The sequence below is a fragment of the Geotrypetes seraphini genome, chromosome 15, assembly GCF_902459505.1.
Source record: "Geotrypetes seraphini chromosome 15, aGeoSer1.1, whole genome shotgun sequence".
Taxonomy (NCBI): Eukaryota; Metazoa; Chordata; class Amphibia; order Gymnophiona; family Dermophiidae; genus Geotrypetes; species Geotrypetes seraphini.
Window position 1 is genome coordinate 24,405,813 of NC_047098.1, and position 22,758 is coordinate 24,428,570.

General features: G+C 44.4%; 1 protein-coding gene across 9 annotated transcripts in view; it reads right to left on the reverse strand.

Moving 5' to 3' along the window:
• The window catches only part of RERE (arginine-glutamic acid dipeptide repeats), a 468,133-nt gene that overhangs the window by 113,487 nt on the left and 331,888 nt on the right, over positions 1–22,758 (reverse strand). For all 9 annotated transcript variants that reach the window (XM_033922383.1, XM_033922386.1, XM_033922385.1 and 6 more), the window contains 2 exons: positions 8,072–8,120; positions 5,962–6,086 (listed from right to left, as the gene is read on the reverse strand). In XM_033922383.1, the coding sequence (XP_033778274.1) occupies positions 5,962–6,086; positions 8,072–8,120 (174 nt within the window). The remainder of the gene's footprint in view (positions 1–5,961; positions 6,087–8,071; positions 8,121–22,758) is intronic.

The following is a 22,758-nucleotide window of genomic DNA, read 5'->3' on the forward strand; positions in this document are numbered from 1 at the left end:
ATTTCTCCTGGATGAGAATGAAGCTTAGGAAAAAACACTGGTAGAACAATAGATTAATTGAGATGAAACTCTGAGACAACTTTTGGTAGAAACTTTGGATGCATGCGCAGAACCACCTTGTCATGATGAAAAACTGGACTAAGAAATCTGAACTTAGTCCAGACCCTCACTGACAGAGGTGAGAGCAATAAGGAAGACCACTTTCCAGATGAGAAACTTGAGATGAGCTGTGGCCATTGGTTCAAATGGTGGCTTCATCAAGCTGGAAAGAACCACATTAAGGTCCCAGACAACAGGCGGAGGTTTGAGAGGTGGTTTGACATTTAAAAGTCCTTTCATAAATCTGGAGACCAAAGGATGAGCAGTAAGAGGTTTTCCCTCGACTGGCGTGTGAAAAGCTGTAATAGCGCTGAGATGGACTCTGACAGATGTAGATTTGAGGCCACAATCAGATAGATGAAGCAGATAATCCAACACCAAATCCACTGAAAAGGAAGTTGGATCGTGATGATGAAGAAGACACCAGGAAGAGAATCTAGTCCACTTTTGTTGATAACATAGTTAAGTGGCTGGTTTCCTCGATGCATCAAGAATTTGTCGAACAGGCTGAGAAAGATGTAAGTTAGATGGATTCAGCCCGAGAGAAACCAAGCTGTCAGGTGTAGTGATTGCAGGTTGGGATGCAGAAAAGATTCCTGATTCTGAGTAAGCAGAATAGGAAATATTGGAAGAGGTATTGGTTCCCTGGAACTGAGTTGAAGTAGGTACTGATTCCCTGGAACTGAGTTGAAGTTGAAGGGAGAACCAATGTTGTCTGGGCCACCATGGAGCAATGAGAATCATGGTGGCTGCTTCTCGCTTGAGCTTGAACAGAGTTCTCAACATGAGAGGGATTGGAAGGAATGCATATAGAAACAGACCCGTCCAATCCAGGAGAAAGGCATCTACTTCCAGACGGAGAGGAGAGTAAAGCCTGGAGCAAAACTGGGGCAACTGGTGATTGTGAGGAACCGCAAACAAGTCCACCTATGGAGTGCCCCATTGAGCAAACTGGAGAGCTGCAAAGTTGAGAGTCCATCCGTGAGGCTGAAGAATCTTGTTGAGGTTGTTTGCTAAGGAAGTCTTCTTCCCTTGAATGTAGACAGCCTTTAGGAAAAGGTTGTGAGCTGTTGCCCAAGTCCAGATTTTTTGGGCTTCCTGACACAACAGTAGAGAGCCCCTGCCTCCTTGCTTGTTTATGTGGTACATTGCTACTTGATTGTCCGTGCGAAGGAGGAGGACTTGGGGGCAGAGAAGATGATGGAAGGCCTTGAGGGCATAATAGATTGCTCTGAGCTCCAGGAAATTGATGTGAAATTTCCACTCCCTGGCGGTCCAAAGACCCTGAGTCTGAAGATCATCCATATGAGCCCCCCAGGCATAAGGGGATGCATCCATCGTGATGACCTTGTGATGAGGGGGTAAATGAAAAAGACCTCTGGATAGACTGGAAGAGGTCAATCACCATCGAAGCGAACGTAGAAGAGATATTACAGATATATGTTGTGATAGGCGATCCGTCGCTTGAGACCACTGAGAAGCAAGGGTCCACTGAGGAGTGCGAAGGTGTAGATGTGCTAGTGGTGTCACATAGACAGTGGAGGCCATGTGGCCGAGCAGAACCATCATGTGCCTTGCCGAGATGGACTGAAGAGGAAGCAGTTGCTGACAAAGACGGATGAGAGACTGAAGGCGATCTTGAGGAAGAAATGCTCTCATGAGAGTGGTGTCTAGGATTGCCCCAATGAACTGCAGATGTTGAGTTGGAAGAAGGTGTGATTTGGGGAAGTTGACTTCATCCTTTTTCTTCAGCTTCTAGGATTCGGTCTGAGATGTTGCGTGGACCACTTCCTAAGAGGATACAGCCTTGATCAACCAGTCGTCCAGGTAAGGAAAGACTTGGAGGCTGTGTGATCGGAGAGATGCGGCCACTACAATCAGGCACTTTGTGAAGACTCTGGGAGAAGATGCCAGGCCAAAGGAAAGAACCTTGTACTAGTAATGACATCGATTGATTTGGAAACGGCGGTACTTCCTGGAAGCTGGATTAATTGGAATATGTGTTTAGGCTTACTTGAGATCCAGAGAGCATAGCCAGTCGTTCTTATTGAGGAGAGGATAAAGCAGGGCCAGGGAAAGCATCCTAAATTTCTCCTTAACTAGAAATTTGTTGAGAGCTCTGAGATCCAGAATGGGTCTCTGTCCTCCAGTCTTCTTGGGAACTAAGAAGTAACGTGAGTAGAATCCCTGCTGCTGCTGATTGAGGGGAACTTCATTGATGGTGTTCAGCAGGAGAAGGGATTGAACCTCCTGCAGAAGAAGGGAGGACTGTGCAGGGTCCAAAGCAGACTCTTTTGGAGGATAGTCTGGTGGCAGGGTGTGAAAACTGAGAGTGCAACCCTGACGAATGATGGTGAGGGCCCAGAGGTCTGATGTTATGAGCTCCCAGCGAGCTATGAAAGATTGGAGACGGCCTCCGATGAGCTGAAGCAAAGTCTGCAGAATGGTAACGTTAGCTATGCTCTGAAGAAACACGTCAAAAAGGCTGTTTTGTCTTTTGGGGGCAGCCTGTTTTTGCTGCTGATGTGGTTGCTGTTGTCTCTGTCTCCTGGGTTGAGGTGGAGCATGGGTCACAGGTTTTGAAGCAAACCTTCTCTGATAGGAAGAAGCTGGTCTGAAGGGACGAGAGGGTGGAGGCTTCTTCTTGGACTTGACCAGAGTGTCCCACCTGGTCTCATAAGCAGACAACTTCTGGGTAGCCGTGTTCATGGAGGGACCAAGAAAATCGTCCTCTAGACAAGGTGCATTTGCCAACCTGTCTTGATAGTTGATGTCTAGCTCAGAAACCCAAAGCCAGGCCAAGCGTCTCATGGCCACCGACATTCCTGCAGCACGAAGTGAGTTCGAAGGCACGAACCATGTACTTGCAGACCTGGAGCAGGTCAGAAATAAAATGCTGGAAAGCATGAAGCTTACATTCTGGAAGATATTTCTGGAACGTGGCAACTTGTTTGACCAAATGCTTCATGTAGAAGAAGTGAAAATTGTAGTTGCCAGACTGGTTCACTAACATAGCATTTTGGTAAAGACACTTACCAAACCGATCCATGGCACTTGCCCTCTCTGCCAGGAGGTAAAGAGGCATACACATTAGCCCCTGAGGATTTCTTTAAGGTAGATTCTACCAGGAGACTCATGTGGAAGTTGGGGTTTGTCAAACCCAGGAAGAGTCCAACTTACGAGGAGCCACAGGGATAGTAAGTGGAGTTTCTAAATTTTTGTAAAAAGTTTCTTGTAAGATATCATGGAGGGGAAGTTTGAGGAGTTCCTTGGATGGTTGATCAAAATCCAAGGCATCCAGGAATCAGTGGGTAGGCAGTCTCTAGAATCAGCTTCCAGAGGGATGGACATGGTCTCGGACATCTCCCGAAGAAACTTGGAGAAAGAGGATTTTTCAGACACTAGAGAAGCCTCTTGAGAAGAGTGGCGAATAGATTCGTTATCTGAGGAACCCTTATCTTTGGACAGAATAGGTTCTTGCTCAGAATCTCCCCATAGGTCTGAATCCTGAGTTGTCTGGGGTCGGTGTCGAGCACTCGGTGTCAAAGGCTCGAGATGTTTTAACTTCTGCAATGCCTTCCCAGATTGCACCGACGTCACCTCAGGTGATGTCTGGGTTGAAGACAACAGGTGTCAGCGAGCCATCGGTGTCAGTTCCTTAGCCAGAGGTGGTGGCACCGATGGAGACTCCACTGCAGGTACAACCGGTCTCGAGAGCTCAGACCAGACTGGCACCGGGGGAGTTGGTGTCGACATGGGCAGAGTTTGAGTCAGCACCAGCAATTGTAGCTGCTCCCATAATTCCTCTCTTAGCAACTCTTGGATCTGTTGCTTGAGAGTAAGCACCAGTACCGTTGGCTTTTTTGCCAGTACACTCCAGCGATGAGGAGGCCGATGTCAAGACACTCACCGAGATTGGAGCGGAGCACTTTTTGGGTCTCCTCGAGGTCGGCAAGACTTGCCTCACTGCTGCTTTGACCTGAGGCCCAGAAGGGGTGGGAGAAGGCTTCTTAGCAGGCCTACCCACTGAAGTATGCGACACCGAAGATGGCTCCACCGATGTTGATTGGTGCAGTGTCGATTTGGCTAGTGCCGCCGACATCGACAGCAGTGTCAAATCGCCTTCCACTGCGATACCGAAAAGGAGGCGCTGCTGAATAAGGTGGTTTTTGAGAGTCCGCTTCTGCAGGGACGAACAGCGGGAACAGGTTTCAGGATGGTGCTCGGACCCCAAACACTGGAGACACCAGTGATGCGGGTCAGTCACCAAGAAGAGGCGAGCACAACATCCACACTTTTTGAAACCCGTCTGTGGGTGGGATATTGAAGGAAAGACGGCCTCAGCTAAATTAAAATCCGAGGCCAAGGTGGTCGAACAGGCCCCGACAGGCCAAACCCGCGCGAGAGAGAAAACAACTATTTTTACGTGTTTTTTGTTTTTTTTTTAAACTAAAATGAATTTAAAGAAAATAAAAAACAAAATTGACTGAAAAGTCAGAAATCTGTGAGAGCGGGAAGGCAGCAGAGAAAAACGTTTCAACAACCGTTGAAAAAACACATCTTTTTAGCTCTGTGGAAACTAAGAAACTGCACGCCCTATGTCAGGCAAGAAAGGCACTCATGCATGCACAGTTCGAGCTATCGTGAACTTTCTAAAGTCTTAAAGTGGCAATGCACTTTTAAAGTGGTCCATACTAGGGCTCCGTCGGTGATGTCACCCATACGTGAGAATATGCTGCCTGCTTGTCCTGTGATAATTGTTCTTTTCTTCTGAAGCATGGAGTAAAGGATCTTCATGATTAGTGCTAGGAAGAGGTTTATAGGTAAAGGTTGGGGCAAAGGATATCTGAAGGACAGGAATGAAAATGGGATCTCAGAGAGAAAGGGAAGGAAACTAGGGGATTGAGGAACAGAGAAAGAAAAAGGAGGGGAATCATAGCAGAGGAAAAAGAAGGGTTCTAAAGGTTCAGAAAGAAAAGAATGATGCAACTATTGCTCACCTCCTCCTGATGCTGACCCCTTTCTCACTTACAACACCCCTCTCCACAGACTCCTGGAACATTTACTGCCATTAATCTTTTCTCATGCTCTTTACCCTCCAAATTTCCTCAGCCATTTTTTCTCACTATTCCCAGCTTTCCTGTTTCCCCTTGCCCTCCTCCAGCAATCTCCAACTTACCCATCTATTCAGTTCAAGAGGCATGGCAAGCACAATACCTTGGGCCATATCTTCTGTTGCTTGGAAATTGGAGCACTGCAGGTGTTCAAAGCACAACCCTCTAGCTCCCAGGTGGCAGAAGATGAAAAAACAAAGCATTGTCCAACTAGTGTCTTCCTCTGAGCCACAAACTGAAAAGGGGGTTTCAGTTATAGAGAACTGTTAGTGAAGAGGAAGGATGGCTGTTTCACCAATACCACTAAAGCTTCACCTTGAACCCAGTCTCCTCTGGCGATTCCCCAGGAGCTGGCTAGCTCTAAAGAAAAAGCTGAATTTTATGACCTTGAAGGGGACTGGATTCTACATAATTATTTATTAAATAAAATTGATCTTAAAATAGCCTTGGAAAGACAACACATAAATGTCAAGGAAGTTGCTTAGATCACCTCAGAGCACTTGCTTTAAAAGCCAGCATTCTTGCTGCAAACATGGCCTAATGGAAGGGTTTATTTTTGCTGGATTTGTACTGCAGTTCTAGTCACTATGAAGGAAAAGGAGCATGTATTTGTATGAGGAATCGAAAATAGTTCACTGGGCAAACATATGATACCATAAACAAGTTAAAACCACTGGTACTCTGAGTATGAGGGAAGCAAGTAGGGGCACTGGGAAGTGTAGGGCAAGAATTACCCTGCCTGCCTCACCTGGCAGCTCTCAGGTACATCAGCAGATCACAGTCATTTATCCCCGGCATCCACACTAGTTCCTCATTTTCTGTTACCGTCTCTAGATCTGGCATGGGGAATGGCTGCAAATCTGGAAGCTTTGCCTTAAAATGGGGGGAAAAAAAGGTACAACAAAGTTCTACTATGTAACAAAATAAACAGGGAAGCACAAGATATCCCTATGGCCCTACTCTAGAAGCCTCTAATATAGATACTACTGCTGACAATATGTTGTTCATTTTACTCACAATTCATTATCTCCAAAGCATAATATATAGCACAGTAAAGCGGTCTCTTATTTCCTTAGAGCCCTGATATATATGCACAAATGACATTTTATTAAATGAAAATTTAACATTGAACATTCTGTGGTGGACTAGACCTAAGACAGAATTGTACACTGTCATGTGATCCAGTGTTCTTCATCCTTTGTACACCTATGGACCGGAGGAAATAAAAGAATTATTTTGTTGACTGGCATCGGTCCATGGACTGGCGGTTGAAGAACACTGATATAATCTTATTAACAACACATAATGGTTAACCATAAACTACACAAAGCACACTGTATGCTTCTTAACATTCATTCCTACCAGAACACAGATAACTCCTATACAAATAAGGGACTAAAAGCTAAAAGTACTAATATATACAAACGAAACCCAAAGATTCAAGACTCTGTATGCTGTACAACCACAGAGAAAAAGAAACAAATGCATTTCTTCCTGGTCAATGCAAAGTATAGACAGCAGATGAAAATGCTCAAAATTTACACAATTCAATCATTAAATTGAAAATAAAATCATCTCCCCTACCTTTGTTGTCTCCCTCCCTCCATACTGTGCTTCAATTAGGTGCCTCCCTCTGGCAGGTGTCTTGCCTTCTGGCCGGCTCCCGCCTATCCTTTTTATGCAGCTCGCAGTGTGATCGATACAGCGTTTTCATTGCCGCCCCCAGTGTTATCTTCTGGCCGGCTCCCTCTTCCTCACTGCTGCAGTGTGCACAAAGCTGTGTGTAGTGGCTCCTAGTGCGTCCCACGCCTCATCCAGAAGCCTTCCCTCTGACATTGTGACATCAGAGAGAAGGCTTCCTGTTCAGATGCAGGACATGCATAGGAGCTGCCGCCCATGACTTTTGTGCACTGCGGCAGTGAGGAAGAGGGAGCCGGCCAGAAGATAACCCTGGGGGCAGCAATGAAAATGCCGATCGCACAGAGGGAGGAAGACACGCAGGTACCCAGCTCCTCGGACCCCCTGATCTCCTCGGGCCTGAGGCACATGCTGGCCCTTCACGGACCAGACATTTAAGAACACTGATGTGATCTATATTCAGTTACTAGCTTTAGTCTTCCACTATCTTTGTTTGCTGAGGCTGGAAACAGTATGGCCGAGGAACTCATGACCCTAGGAAAGCAAAGAGTAACACCAACGTTCCTAATGTCCAGCTTCAGGGCCCACAACTGCAGGATTTGAAAAGCTCTGGTCTAGGGAGATTTATAAAAGGAGGACAAAAATCCCTGTGTATCTGTAAATAAAGGTTTGCTGAGTAAGGAAGCCTACGGAAACAGGAAGAAATTATAAGGCTGAATTAACCCCCCACACCACCAAAAGAGAGACAGAATATGTAGTAGTAATAAGTAAAACGTAAGAGTTTTAGGGGAGGAAATGGGAGGAGTATGTTCTCACAATAAAGGGATATTCCCTAGCAGGAACAGGTAATTGGGAGAACACTGTAGGTAATAGCTTTGAATGGTTATTAATTATCCTTTCAGGCTATATCAGAAAACAAATTATTTATAAGTTCTTAGTTATAGGGACTTTTTTGTATCTCTCTCTCTCTCTCTCAGAAAGAGATACCCTAATAATTAAGGGGCCAGGATAATGAAGCCTAAAAGCAGCCATTCAAGCCTCATGTTACTGGAAACCCAAATGCAGCATGAAGCAGAAAACCAATTTAAAATACCACAGAACAGAGAGTGGAGAGAAAGGGAGAACCAAAAATAGAAGCAACAAAATTAATGACTAGACTGTGTAAACCCACAGCAGAACTAAATCCAAGTACTGTATAGACATTCCAACATATCTCATACCTGATGGCTGGGTCCAACCCGGATCTCACCCTGGGTGCTGTTCAATCTCCTAAAAAAGGACCATACATAAAATTAGTAGGGGGAAGCTATATAGGAAAGAAGAGTAAAAAATTATTATAATATTTGTGGATGAAAGCTGTACGTGTACAGGATCTGGGAACACTAGGACTAATCACAAACTCAAGGGAACTATCTGAATTACTTAAAGAGTTCAACCATTTCTAGACAGGCTTTATTCAAGCTGTACTAAGAGGGAAGTAAAAGAGTAGGACAACACTCCTTTATTATGAAGGACAAAGTGCCTGCCTGTCCTTTCAACTTCCTTTGAGACAATGACAACCCCCAGAGTCATCTTTTAAGGTGACAGATACAACCCTCTGACAGGATAATGCCCACTCCACAGCCATGCAGAGAGCTGCATGGCCACCGTCCTATCTGGAGATTATCATTTATTACTATGAGATAGCAGAATTAGCAAACACTGCAGGATAACTACCATCATAATACCCAGTAGGGACTGGGAGTAATTCCTTCTGCAAGGAGTAATGCAGTGATAATTACCTCTAGGGCTTACTTTTAAAGACAAATATTTTATAGGAATAAGGGGTAAACAAATAAACTGTGTATATGAAGACACCTGTATGTCATACACTACCAAATTTAATATATAATCTAAATGTATTATAAAAGCTTCAAGCTATCAAATCATTGTAAACAACCAGCCAATTGTTCAAGTTTAGGATACATACTAAGTCTGCAGTAAAGAGTTGCGTGGGGACAGAAATCCCGCCGTCACCACCAGTTTCCCACCTGTTCCCGCCCATCCCCGCAAGAATCCCTCCCATCCCTGCGAGGAATCCCCTCCATCCCCACCCAACTTCGCGAGGATTCTCCTCTGTCCCCGCCTGTCCTCCCATAAAAGCTACTCGCCCCATAAAAAGCAGCAATTACTTCTTACAGTTTTGATTTTTTTTACAGTCTTAGTTTATTTAAACCACAGGTGTCAAACTTAAGGCCCGCAGGGCACATCTGGCCCGCCTGGTCGTTTTATATGGCCCGCGATCTGATGCCCCCAGTGTTACCTTGTGGTCGGCTCCCTCCTCCTTACAGCCATCATGTGCACGGAGCTGCGTCCCACACCTCATCCAGAAGCATTCCCTCTGACGTTGCGACATCAGAGATAAGGCTTCCGGTTCAGATGCAGGATGCACGAGGAGCCGCTGCACGTGGCTCTGTGCAAACTACAGCTGTGAGGAGGAGGGAGCCAACCACAAGATGAAACCGGGGGGCATTGGACCGCGGGCCGCATAAAACGACCAGGTTGGAGCCGGACAGAAGATTAGACACCCGCTGGAGGGAGGCACAGCATGGAGGGAGGGAGACAACAAAGGTAGAGGGAATGGTTTTATTTTCAAGTTAGTGTTTGAATTGAGTTTTGAGCATTTTAATCTGCTGTCTATCTTTTGCACTACTCAGGAAGAAATACATTTGTTTCTTTTTCTCTTGGGGTTGTACTGCATGTAGAATCTTGAATCTTAGGGTATTTTAAAAATGTATTAGTATTTTTAGTTTTTGGTCCCATATTTGTATAGGGGTTATCTGTGTTCTGGTAGGCATGAATGCTGAGAAGCATAAAGTGTGTTTTGTGTAGTTTAATTTTGTGGTTAACCATTACCATTATGTGTTAAGATTATATTGTGTGTGTATATATTACATTACATTGATGTTTTTTATTCCGCCAATACATTGTGGTTTCGAGGATTACAATAAGAGGAGATTCTGGTTATATCCAGAAGATTGCAAGATAGCTATTTGGTTGGAACGATTGGGCTCAGGAGATAGACTGAAGTAACCGATTATATCATGAAGGCTCTGGAGATAGATTGAAGTACAGTAACCTGTTATATCATGAGCTTGTCTTGTAGTCAGGACTTACTTGAGGCTCCTTGTTGCCACTTAATTAAACAACAAGTACAGAGTGTTGCGAGTAACGGGTCCTAAGCTCTGGAATGAGCTACCAGCATTCTATGGAAAGATTACTTCCTTCTCTCAGTTTAAAACAGAGCGTAAACAATCTTGTTTGCACAAATCATATGGTAGTGTGTTTTCAATGATTAGTATGTGAACGGGTTTTAGATTGTTGGCTTTGTATTATTGGTAAGCTATATATTATTGGTAAGCTATGTAGACTGACACATACACCCCCAATGCACACAATGTCGTAGCAGCCCTAGTGAATGCCAGATCTGTAAATGGCAAAGACCTCATCTTCACAGACGCCATCACTGAGTACAACTGGGACCTCCTACTAGTAACAGAGACATGGCTAAGACAACGATGGAGCCACCTCGGGTGCATTATGCCCTCAAGGCTACAAAGCACTGGCATGCTCCTGCCCCAACAAGATAGAGGGAGGGGTGGCAGCAATCTCAAAGTCCAAGTTAAACCCACGCCAAATACAATCCATAACATTACCAGACCTAGAACGCCTCGTTTTCTCAATAGGCCACGACAAAAAAATCATGGTCATACTAGTCTACAGAGCACCCTCCTCCCCTATTTCTGCTCTCGAAGAACTGCTAACTGTTTTAAGCAACCTGTCTGTAAACCATAAACAAATCATAGTCCTAGGTGATCTCAACTTCGCAGACTACCCAGAAGTCATGAAAAATGAATTAAAAAATGGTGTTATAATTAGTATTATTATGGGGGCGAGGACTGGCCCGCAACTTAGCCTGTGTTTTGGATTTCGGCCCCTTAATGTGATTGAGTTTGACACCCCTCATTTAAACCAACAATAAAATACAATATAACTAAATAAAAATGAACAGAAATAAGAGATGCATACATCACCGGAAAGAATTAGAATAGACATTAGGTCATGTGACTGTAGGGTTGACCATTTCTTGTTAAAAGAAATAAAAAAGTTGGCTTTTTTGGCAATATAAAGCTCATATCTGTAGAGCAAACAAATCTGGTGCCACAATCTGGCATAGGTAACTTGTGAGAGGTCCTTCCAAGATGCACAAATGGTTTTTAATGCAGCAATGAGTAAAGAATCAAACAATACAGCATCAAAATCATTTAAAACAAAATTGAGAGGCACTTTTCAGGACAATGGTTGCAACTGGAAACCCCAAAACAAACTCAGCAAGTACTTCATTTTGTACTAAACACAACTGGTGGCATAACCATGAGAAGGGGCTGGGCCTCCCACTTTGAGCTTAGTCCCCCCCCCCTCAAAATGAACTTGCTGTAGCTGGTGAGACATTTTATTTTTCCATCATCTTGGTCCTAGTTTCTGCTAATTCTATTATTAATTCTTCTACTACTAATTCTCTTTCCAGGCCTCAGGAAGTCCGATTCCATCACCGTGGGAGTCCCGTGAGCCGGCAGGAGGGGGGGATCCCTGCGGGAGTCCCATGGGACTTGCAGGATTCCTGCAATCCCCATTCCCGTGCAGACCTCTAGTCTGCAGTTTATATTTGAAAATCTAGGTGGCAATTTTAAACCTAAGGTGGTCATAAGAACATAAGAATTGCCATACTGGGACAGACTTAAGGTCCATCAAGCCCAATATCGATGAACGCGCCGCCTCTCTCTCATGTCCCAAAGTGCCCCTCTCATTCCCTACATTCCTTATCCCAAGTTCGTGCCTCCCTACCATGTGTTTACTTGTTCTGGCCGGCTCCCTCCTCCTAGCCATACTTCTCTTCACAAAGCCACAGCTCCTACATGCGGCCCACAGCTGACCCAGAAGCCTTTCCTTTGATGTCAGATGAAAGACTTCAGGGTTAGCCGCAGGCAGCATGTAGGAGCAGCTGCTTGCGGCTTTGTGAAGAGAAGTGCGGCTGGGAGCTGGCCAGAACAGGTAAACACCTGCGGGAGGGAGGCACAAACCTGGGACACAGAATAGAGGGAGGGAAGGACGAAGAGGGCTGTGTTGGGACATGGAAGGGAGAAGCAGGACCCCAGTTTGTAAGTTCGATTCCGACATACATTAAACTTTCTTAACCCAGGGAGTGCCTGCAATTACTTTTCCTTTGTTGTATGTTAAATTATTTGTTATTCAAAGATGCAGAATTTTTGTGCTTTTGCAGATTCTGCTCAAGTAATGTAAAAGGACACCTTAGGACTGACTGTTCCTCATAGACTTGAAACTCACACCAACTTCACCCCTCTACTTTATATTCGGCCCCCTAGCTTACTTTTCTCCCTCTTTAGTTTGATCCCCCCAATTAGTCTGTTCCACTTCCTACCCAATCTTACCAATTATTCCCACCCCAGAATTCAGCCCATATAAGAACATAAGATTTGCCACTGCTGGGTCAGACCAGTGGTCCATCATGCCCAGCAGTCCGCTCATGCAGCGGCTCTTAAGTCAAAGACCAGTGCTCTATTTGAGTCTAGCCTTACTTGCGAATGTTCTGTTCCAGTAGGAACTTATTCAACCTTGTCTTCAATCCCTGAAGGATGCTTTCTCCTATAACAGCCTCTGGAAGAGCGTTCCAGATTTATACCACTCTCTGGGTGAAGAAGAACTTCCTTACATTTGTACAGAATCTTTTCTCTTACAACTTTAGCGAGTGCCCTCTCGTTCTCTTCACCTCGCTCTTTCTCTACTAAGTCAATTCCCTTCAATATCTTGAATGTTTCGATCATATCCCCTCTCAGAATTCTTTTTTCAAGGGAGAAGAGGCCCAGTTTCTCTAGCCTCTTGTTGTATGGCAACTCCCCCAGTCCCTTAACCATTTTTGTCACTCTTCTCTTCTCTTTCGAGTAGTACTATGTCCTTTTTCATGTACGGTGACCAGTGTTGGACGCTGCATTCCAGGTGGGGGCATACCATGGCCCGGGTTAATGGCATGATAACCTTTTCAGATCTGTTTGTGATCCCCTTCTTAATCATTCCTAGCATTCTGTTTGCCCTTTTCGCTGCCACTGCACATTGTGCGGATGGTTTCATTGACTTGTCTACAAGTACTCCCAAGTCTCTTTCCTGGGGGCTCTCTCCAAATATAGCATCGGACATCTTGTATTCGTGCTTATGATTTTTGTTACCGACATGCATCACCTTGCACTTACCCATGTTGAACCTCATTTGCCATCTCGTGGCCCATTCCTCGAGCGTATTTATGTCTCTTTATAGATCTTCACAATCCTTCTGTGTCCTCACTACTCTGAATAACTTTGTATCATCTGCAAATTTAATCACCTCATTCATTGTGCCAATTTCTAGGTTGTTTATAAATATGTTGAAGAGCACAGGCCTGAGCACCGAACCTTGCAGCACTCCACTCGTGACGCTTTTCCATTCCAAGTATTGTCCATTCACCCCCACTCTCTGTTTCCTATCGGCCAACCAGTTTTTAATCCACGTGAGTGGATTCCATGGCTCGCAATTTTTTGAAGTACACATTCATGCGGAACCTTGTCGAATGTCTTCTGAAAATTTAGATATACGATGTCGACTGGGTCACCCTTGTCTATCTGCCCATTTACTCCTTCGAAGAAGTGCAGTAAGTTTGTCAAACATGATCTTCCTTTGCTGAAGCTGTGCTGACTGGTCCTCATCAGTTTGTGTCTGTCAAGGTGATCAATGATGCAGTCCTTTATCAGCACCTCTACCATCTTTCCCAGTATCCAGCTTGCCCCCTCCCACCTGCCCCTTCTTCCCGCTCACACTTGTTCCCCCTCTTAAGACTTAAATTTCCTTCCAGCTTATGTTTGCTTCACCCAGCCTTTTCTCTCCATTCCTTTCACTTCATGGCCAAGCTCTCTCTACTTCACAAGTCTTGACTCAGTCCCCACACCACGTCCTTCTTTTGAGTTCCCCATAAGTAGGATAAGCCAGCCACACATTGATGAGCAGAGGTTTTATTCTTAGTCTCTTCTGTATGCTTATACATTATATAGGGTTTTATTCTTAGGTATTTACAAATCCTAAATTTAGGAGCATAAGCATTTTTTTTTTTGGGGGGGGGGAGCTCCACCTCAGAACCTACTAATTGCAGTACTAATTGCAAAGCGGTTTTTCCATTTATTTTTCATATATATTTATTAGCAATATGTAATGGTTAACCACAAAATCCAACTGCACAAAGCATACTGTATGGCTTCTCAACATTCGTTTCTATCAGAACACCTAGCCTTGGTCACACATGCAGATAACCCCATAGGGCATATAAAAGTCCACAAAATAAAAGTACTAATATACACAAACGAAACCCTAAGATGCCAAATTCTGCATGCAGTGCAACATCAGAAAAATATAAAGAAATTATTTTCTTCCTGAACAGTGCAAAATAAAGCCCGCAGATATAAATTCTCAAGTGATACATTTCAGTCACTAAATTGAAAATAAAATCATTTTCCCTACCTTTATTGTATGGTGAATCTATTTTTCTAATCATTTTTTCCCATTATCTAGCTGCCCTTCCTTCTGTCTGTGCTCTTAACTGTGTTTGCAGGGCCTTCTTATTCATTCACTGTTTTGCTCCCCTTCAATTTCTGCCCCGATTCCATTGTTGGCATTAAATTTTAACATTCAACTTTCTTCCATTTTTCTGCTTTATTCTTAAAATCTATCTATTTTTCCATATCTTTCATTCCCTTCCCATCTATCCATGTGTACCACCTCCTCCCTCTTATTCCCATCTATCCATAAGAAGCATTTCTTCTATCTCTCGCTGTGCACCACCTCCTCCCTGTCCTATGGTCTGACAGCTGTGCCTTCCGCCTTCCCTCCTCCTAAGTCAGACATCTCTTTCTCTCTCTCGTCTCCTTCCCACCATCTGGAATCTCTCTCTCTCAACTCCTTCCATCACCCTTCTCCTGAATCTAACATCTCTCCCTTCCTCGAGCCATCTTTCCTCCCTTCCAGTGTAACATTTCTCCCTCTCTACCTCCTTTCTGGCCCCTCCCCCAATCTAACATTTCTCCCTCTTTTCCTTATTCCTCTCCCTCCATGAGTCCAACACTTTCTGCCTCATGCATACTTTCTCTCTCCTCACCATCTTCCCTTGAGTGACATTTCTCCCTCTTTCCTCCCCCCAAGTCCATCTCTTCTCTGTCCTGCCCCACAATCTACCTTTATTTGCAGTCCAAAGGATGTCACCAGTGGCAGCCAATCTCATATGCTACCCTGCTGCCGGCACTGCCATCTCTTCTCTACTGTGAGGCCACCTCTGATGAAATGGAAGTTAAGTCAGAGAGGGCAGGCTGCAGTAGTAAGATGTTGGTTCCGGCAGCAGGTAAGCGTATGCGATTGGCTGCCGCCAGCGATGTCTTTTGGGCTGCAAATGAGGCTAGAACTGCCCCTGCTCAGGAAGATGATTTTTTTTGGGGGGAGGCCTCCCTCCCTCCCATTCTGATGCTTATGTTTTAAGAGCATATTCCAGCTAATATAGAATTTATTTATTTAAAAATATTTATATCCCACAAATCCAACAATGCTAATGCTAGAGATTTTTGAAGGAACAACAACAACAAAAATCAATGTATGTTTAGTGTTTTTGCTCTACAGGTACTATTGCAGAATTCCTTTTCCAACCGAGCATATGTTTGTCATTTATGAGAACTTAGCACAGAAGAGGTACAAATAGAATAGAGGATAGAAGGGGTGAAATACTTGTAGTATTAGGGGAAATGGTACTGTTTCAATGTTTATTCAGTGAACATCTTTTTTTTAATAGTTCTTGCATGGGGGAGAGGGGGAGACATGAAGAGCCCTAAACATGTATCACTTCTATTTTCTTTGTAATTTACTGGTTCATACAATAATCAGAAAAGGGTCCTGTGTAACTTGCCCTGCAGTAGCTCCTACTTTCAACAGGCACAACTGTAATGTACCTCAGCTCTTCCAGCTGTGTATAATAAAAAGCAAATATGAACATTTTGTTGCATGATATCATAACAAAGAAAGCACTGGCGGAACCAATGCAGTGAGATACACAACAGCTGGGAAGCCTTCCTCTGAAGATGTATCTTAATGAGAACTGGGAATGTGGCCCAAAACACTAGAAAATGCCCTTCACACCTCTCCTCTAGGACTACATGGAGATTCCATTCTCCCTTTGCATTCCTGTCCTGGGAAGTGAGCCAAATTATGTGAAGGTGCTCAGAATGAAATGCTTCAGCTTAGTATCTTGCCCTTTTTTTTAGCTATATATAACTGTAGAAAGGAAGAGGGTGAAAGAATTTATGAATACCTTGGTTGGGATAGATATGCACTCACAAGTGTGTTTGCATGGCCATCTGGATAGCCTGTTCTGGGCTGCAGCCACATTTGCTTATAGGGTGTAATTCTGTGGACTGAAGAACTGAGTCAATGCAATATGAGATGTTTTATACCTATATATTTCAGCTGTGCAATTATTACTCCTGAGGGAGTACTGTGCAGCACAGAATTTATGCAGAATTCTGCAAATCTGCCACCATTTGGTCTCTCTTCCCCTCCCCCACAGAGATGGAGAAGGAGTAATGCTGCATGTCAAGTTACTGCCGCCTTCTGGTCATGTGATCTGTGGAAGGAATGGGCAGAGCTGGTGTAAGCTGCTCCGAGTGTACCATGGGAGGAGGCAGAGATAGTGAGTGCTCCTTGGAGAAGGGGTAGGGTGGGAACATAGCAAGGTGTATGTACCAATGGAATTTTGAGCAGGGGACAGAGAAAGCCAAGGGTTACTATGGAGATATGAGGGAGGCCAAGAAATCTGAATGTGTACTACTGGTGATCAAGTTTGAGAGTACACCATGAGGGGGGGGGGGGGGACGTGAGAGAATTGCTAGCTGGAGAGAAAAGGTGTATGCCGGGGGAGGAAGAATAAGAGGTCAGGGTATATGCCTGGTTGGAGGGAAGAGATTAAAAGGTTGGGATATTACATGCGGGAGAAGGCTTTGGGAGCAGACAGAATTAGAGGTCTTTCTGGGAGTTAGAGGGAGAGAACTGCAGTTGGAGTGATAGATGGAACTCAGGATGCTACAGTCTGAGGAGGGAAAAGGCAAGAAGCAATTTCAGGAATTAGGATGGGGAAATTACTTGCAAAAACACTATGAATAAGGTAGAATTTTAAAATATTGTGCACAGATTTTCCTTAGAAGTAAATTATTCTCTAGTAGGTCAGTATAGTAAGTTTTATGCTGTTTTTCAGCACAGTTTTGGCTTATTGTCCAAACCCATTTTGTCTTGGGTCATGTTGGAGTTGGGATGCTGTGAATCTGTATCTTTGAAATGCTTCCAGATAAATCTTGACTACTCTTGGCATGCTAATGTAATTTGAAAGTCCTTTTCTGTAACTTAGCTGTCTATATACAGTTTCTTCCTCTGTAAACCGCTCTGAACTGCTTGTGGTATTGCGGTATACAAAAATAAAGTTATTATTATTCAGACTAGTCTTTAAGCCCGTTATATTAACGGGTGCTAGAATATATGTATGTCTGTCTCTCTCCCTGTTCTTGTGTCTTTCTTCTTTTCTTTCTGTCTCCCTCCCATCTACTATTTGTCTTTCTTTCTATCTGTCTCTCTTCCTGCCCCCTATGCAGCATTTATCTCTCCCTTTCCACTTTCCTGTACAGTAGCCATATCAGCATTCCCTCCCCCTCCATTTGCCTGTGCAGCAGCATTTCCCCCCTCCACACTTCGCTGTGCAGCATTTTCCCATTTTTACGCCCCTCCCTCCCACCACGGTCCAACAGCACCCCTTCCCTGCTCCCCCGGTTCCTCTTCCCTGCTTCCCCGGTCAGCAGCACCTCTTTCCTGCTCCCCCGGTTCCTCTTCCCTGCTTCCCCGGTCAGCAGCACCTCTTCCATGCTCCCCCGGTTCCTCTTCCCTGCTTCCCGGGCCTCCTTCCAATGCCCCCCTCAATGCCTTTTAGACTTTGTTCCACCCACACCCTCCCCCCGAAGCCAGCCTGCCTGCCTCCCATCCCCCTGTGCAGTAGAACCTTTAATTTCTACCCCCCCCATTCTCCCTTACAGTAGAATTCAGCATTTGCAGCATGTTTCCTATGTACCCCCCTACCGCTGCCATGCAACCAACCCCACTGACCCTCCCATCGTGAGACGAACACAAACCTCCGGCCTGCAGCAGCTCCACAGCACTCTAAACATTCTGCTTCGCGGCCTTCTACTGTCCTGATTTCCTCGGCAGTGAAAATCAAGACAGTAGAAGGCTGAGAAGCAGAATGCTTAGACAGCTGTGGAGCTGCTGCAGGCCGGAGGTTTGTGTTCATCTCGCGGTAGGAGGGTTGGATGGTAGGCTCAACCTGCCTGCCCCGGGGGTCTGCCCGCAGGCACGACTGGTGGCCGTGTAAAGAGCGCAGTCAAAGAAAGCACGGCCGCTTCATCTCGTTTGTTCGGCGGCGGCAGCCGCCCCCTCCCCCGGCCCCATGGCTGCGATGCATCTGAGGTGGGGGAACCAACATCAACCCTGGATTCAGTGTCAGCATTAGGGTTTCGCCGGCCGCCAGCACTCAGCCGCACCGTGAGAGCCGGGTGAGGAAGGCCGCCCCAGCCTCGCGGCTTCCCCTTCTAACAACTTCATTTTTAAGTTCAAAGCCGCTGCTGCAGCTCCTCTCTCGATCCCCGCCTGGTGCGGTTCGAGAGAGGAGCCGTGCCGGTGGCTTGAGCATAAGCCCGATGCGCAGACCTCGGCTGGCTGCAGCGGTGGTAAGCCCGACGCATGTAAGCGTGCATGCGCACTCTCATGGCCGCGACGGATCAGGGAACACGGCTTTAGAGTGCGCATGCGCGACTAACATTTTATTATTATAGATTAGAGAATGACATGGGGACAAATTTGTCCCCATCCCCGCAGGAACACAATTTCTCTGTCCCGTCCCCATTCCTGTAAGCTCTGCCTTAACCACACAAGCCTTGAACTTATTATTCTAAAGTGTTTGAGACTTGTGCAGATGAGGACAGAGCATGCAGAAATGAGGCAGGGACAGGAAAATGAGTTCCTGCGGGGACAGGGAAAAATTTGTCCTCATGTCATTCTCTAATTCAGATCCCTTGTGAAAGAGGAAGCTACAAAGCAATTTGTTATGACTGATGGAATGATTGCCATGACACTCAAGGTAATGAGAAGGTTCAATAAGGGAAATAGCTAATAATGCAAATGGGTTATTTTCTGCTGCTTGCATTGAACCTAAATAAATCCCATTCACTGAGTCATCGCTGGATTCAGGTAGTGCCAGGGTAATTTGGAGGCAGATCTGAACTTATCCAGGCACTATCAATATTCAGGATGTCCAGGCAAGTTAGGTCTGCACAATAGCTGTCTGAACTTGCTGGATAGCTGTTCGGATACTAGCGCTGAACTATCACCTACTGGTTTCTGGCAGTTGAGACTAGTGCTGCCCGATTTCCGATTCGAATCGATTTACCGATTCATTTCAAGTGAATCGATTCAAATCGATTCATTTTTGTAAGAAATTGGCCTAGCCGATTCGGGGCCCAACTCTCTTTCCCATGCCTTCAGGTCTCCTAAAGCAGGAGTGCCAGCGCTGCCTCTTGCTGGCCGTCCACTGCCGCTCCTACTTTAGGGGGGCGAGGGTGTCAGTTGTCTTCAATGCAAGACCCACGCACCTGTCCGGAGCTCTATTCCACTCCCGTGTGAGATCCGGTATTTACTTACCCTGCTGGCTCTCCAAATTTAAGAGCAAACTCAAGGGTTATCTTTTTAAAGATGCATTCAATGATTAAATGAATTGCTTATCTTTAGATTTTTTAAAATAGTTTTCACTTCCCTTTCCTATTGTTTTAACCCTAATTGTTTTTCTTTATAACCAGATTGTATTTCTTTTCTAGTTTTCCTTGTGTTTGATTGTATGTGCAAGTTGACTTATTAATATATTTTAGTAGATTTAGCACTTGTCAGTTATGTTTGTCTTCCCTAACTTTGTAATTTTTATCAATTTGTACATCGCTTAGAATTCGGAATAGGCGATTAATCAAATTTCATAATAAACTTGAAACTGTCAGGGCTACAGGCAGTGTTAGAAACATGCTGCCTTCGCAAGCCCCGGAAGCTTTTCCTCTGCTCTTCGCCTGCGTTTTAAGTAAGAACTTTCAATTTCTTCATTAAGGCTGTGCTCATTACTAGGGCTTATGCTTATTTTATGTTCTTTTTTGGAGGCTAGTAGTATTTCTAAAGTTCATCACACAGTAGCTTGCCACAAGATGCTTTTAGTTTTCTTTCCATTCTGTTTCCCCTATCGTTTTGCTTATACAGGACCTGTGGACAGTTTCTCTCCCATTGGGTAGCAAGTTACATTATATATATATATATAATGTAACTTTCTTTCTTTCTATTTATCTATCTATCTATATATAATGTAACTTGTTACACATATACCACACACACATGTATATATATATATATATATATTTTTTAAGTTTTTGAGTTTGTAGTCCCCTGATAGCTTCCCTCCCATTGGATAGTGAGTTTCACTTTCTTTCGGGCTTTTATCTTTTTTTTTTATAATTATCTTTATTAGACTTTCACAACAAATCACAAGAATATTCTTGTTCCAAGTAACACAGGAAGGAAACCATTTTACCATTCAAAACCAAAAATCAAATACAGAAATATTATTTATCCCTTTCTTAGACCACAATGATAGGGGGCATGGAAATATTTTAAAGTTGGAGATATTAAGGTGGCATCAAATTCTAAAGAAAAGGCTTAATGTGAAACCGGTTACTATCTTTACTCATAGTCCATCATATAATCAATCCTTGATGATATTTTTGACTTTCAGGAACTCCCTCAAGTGGTCTGGAGAAAAAAAAGTGTACTTAATTCCCAAATACCTCACCAAACACTTGCAGGGATAGGCTAATAAAAACGTAGCCCCCAACTTAAGAGTTTCTTTACGCAGAGATAGGAAATCCTTTCTTCGTTCTTGTGTAACTTTAGAGACATCTGGGTATATCCAAATCCGTTGTTCTCCATATAATTTATGAGAATTCTTAAAGTATAATCTTAACACCATATTTAAGTCTTGCTCAAAAACAAAGGAAATTAGAAGAGTTGCTCTCTCTGTCTCTGCATTCAAAGTTTGTTCCAATAACGCAGTCACATTCCCAAAATCAATCTGATTCTCTCCTTCATTTTGTTTATCCAATTCTTTTTGAGGCATCTTTTTATTTGGAAGATAATATATCTTGTTTATTGGAGGAATTTTGTCAGAGGGAATATTCAGATTTTCAATTAAATATCTATTCAAATAGACTATAGGAGAAGTTCCAGGGGAAAATGGAAAGTTCAAAATACGAAGGTTCAATCTCCTATTATAGTTTTCAATTTGTTCTAATTTCCTATGAATGAAGGAGTTATCTTTAATAGCTGCATTCTTAAATGTTTGCAATTGTTTTATATCGTCCTGCATTTGTATGGTTTGGGTTGAGAATTCCAATTTCATTGAGTCAACAGTTTTAGTAAGATTGTCCATCTTGGTATTAATGTTAATTACCTCCTCAGTTGTTTTGCTCGACAAAATCTCCAGCCGCTGAAGGAGTGACCAAATGTCTCCCAAGGAAGCCTCCGTGGGAGAGGAGTGAATTCTCTCTCTCTCTATAGATGTTGAAGTCTTCAGCTGCCCTGCCATTACCGGCTCGTCGCCCTCTCCAGGAAGCCCCGTAGAATCCCTTCCGGGATCACAGTCCTCCTGCAACAGAGCCCCAGCAGACGCTGGACACGCGGGTTTCGATGGAGCAGGAGGGGATAAAGATGCTTCAAACCCTGAGAGGGGGAGAGGTTCTCCTACGTCTTCCCCCAATGCCGGGACACTTCCTCCTGCTTGTGGAGCAACCGGAGGTTGAACCGCGAAGAAGCGATCGACGGTCTGCTGGACGGGCGTTGAAAATAAGGCCGGCGAGGGAAAGGCCCTTAACACCCCTTTCCTTTTAGAATGCGGCATAGTAATATGAATCTGCAAGGTAAGATATCTGCAAAAGGAAGCGCCAGCTTCGTCGGATTCCAAATCTGCTTCTCACTAGCGGTTCTCACACCGCCGCCATCTTGCAACGCCCCCTTCGGGCTTTTATCTTTAGCATTTTTGCTTCATTTTTTTTCTGGGGATTTATATCAGATTCTCTCCAATCGAGAAGTGTGTTAAATTTTGTAATATTCTCTTATTATTTAATTTGTAGTCGCCTGACTGGTTCTCTCCCATCGGGTAGTGTATTTTTAGTTTTTATATTTTCGACTTGTTTACTCAGGGGATTTTAGATAGTTCCTTGTTGATATTTCTTTCATGGTATTTTCATGTTTTGCCCTTTTCTGCTTCCCATTCATTAGGGATGGCATGGGAGAATAGAATTCTGGACATGTGAGCGGGCTCAGATGAGTGGGACAGGCTGGAGGGAGAGAGATTGGCCTGTGGGGAGTTAGAGAAACTGCTGGAGTTTGGTTGGGAAATGTTAAACAGATAAGGGGGGAAGAAATAATGGGTCTAAAAACAGAGGAGAGGGAGAGAGATGGTGGACAATGGGATTTAGGGAGGGAAGGAACAGAAAAGGAGAGAAGTTGGACACAACTTGGGAAGAGAAAGAGAGAGCTGGTGGACCCTGGGGTGGTGGGGAAGGAGGGAGAGATGCTGGATGAAATAGTAGTTGAGAAAAGGAGAGATGGTAGATCTGGGGATGGTGGGGGTCTACTGCTGCAGAAGCGGGATGGAGATAAA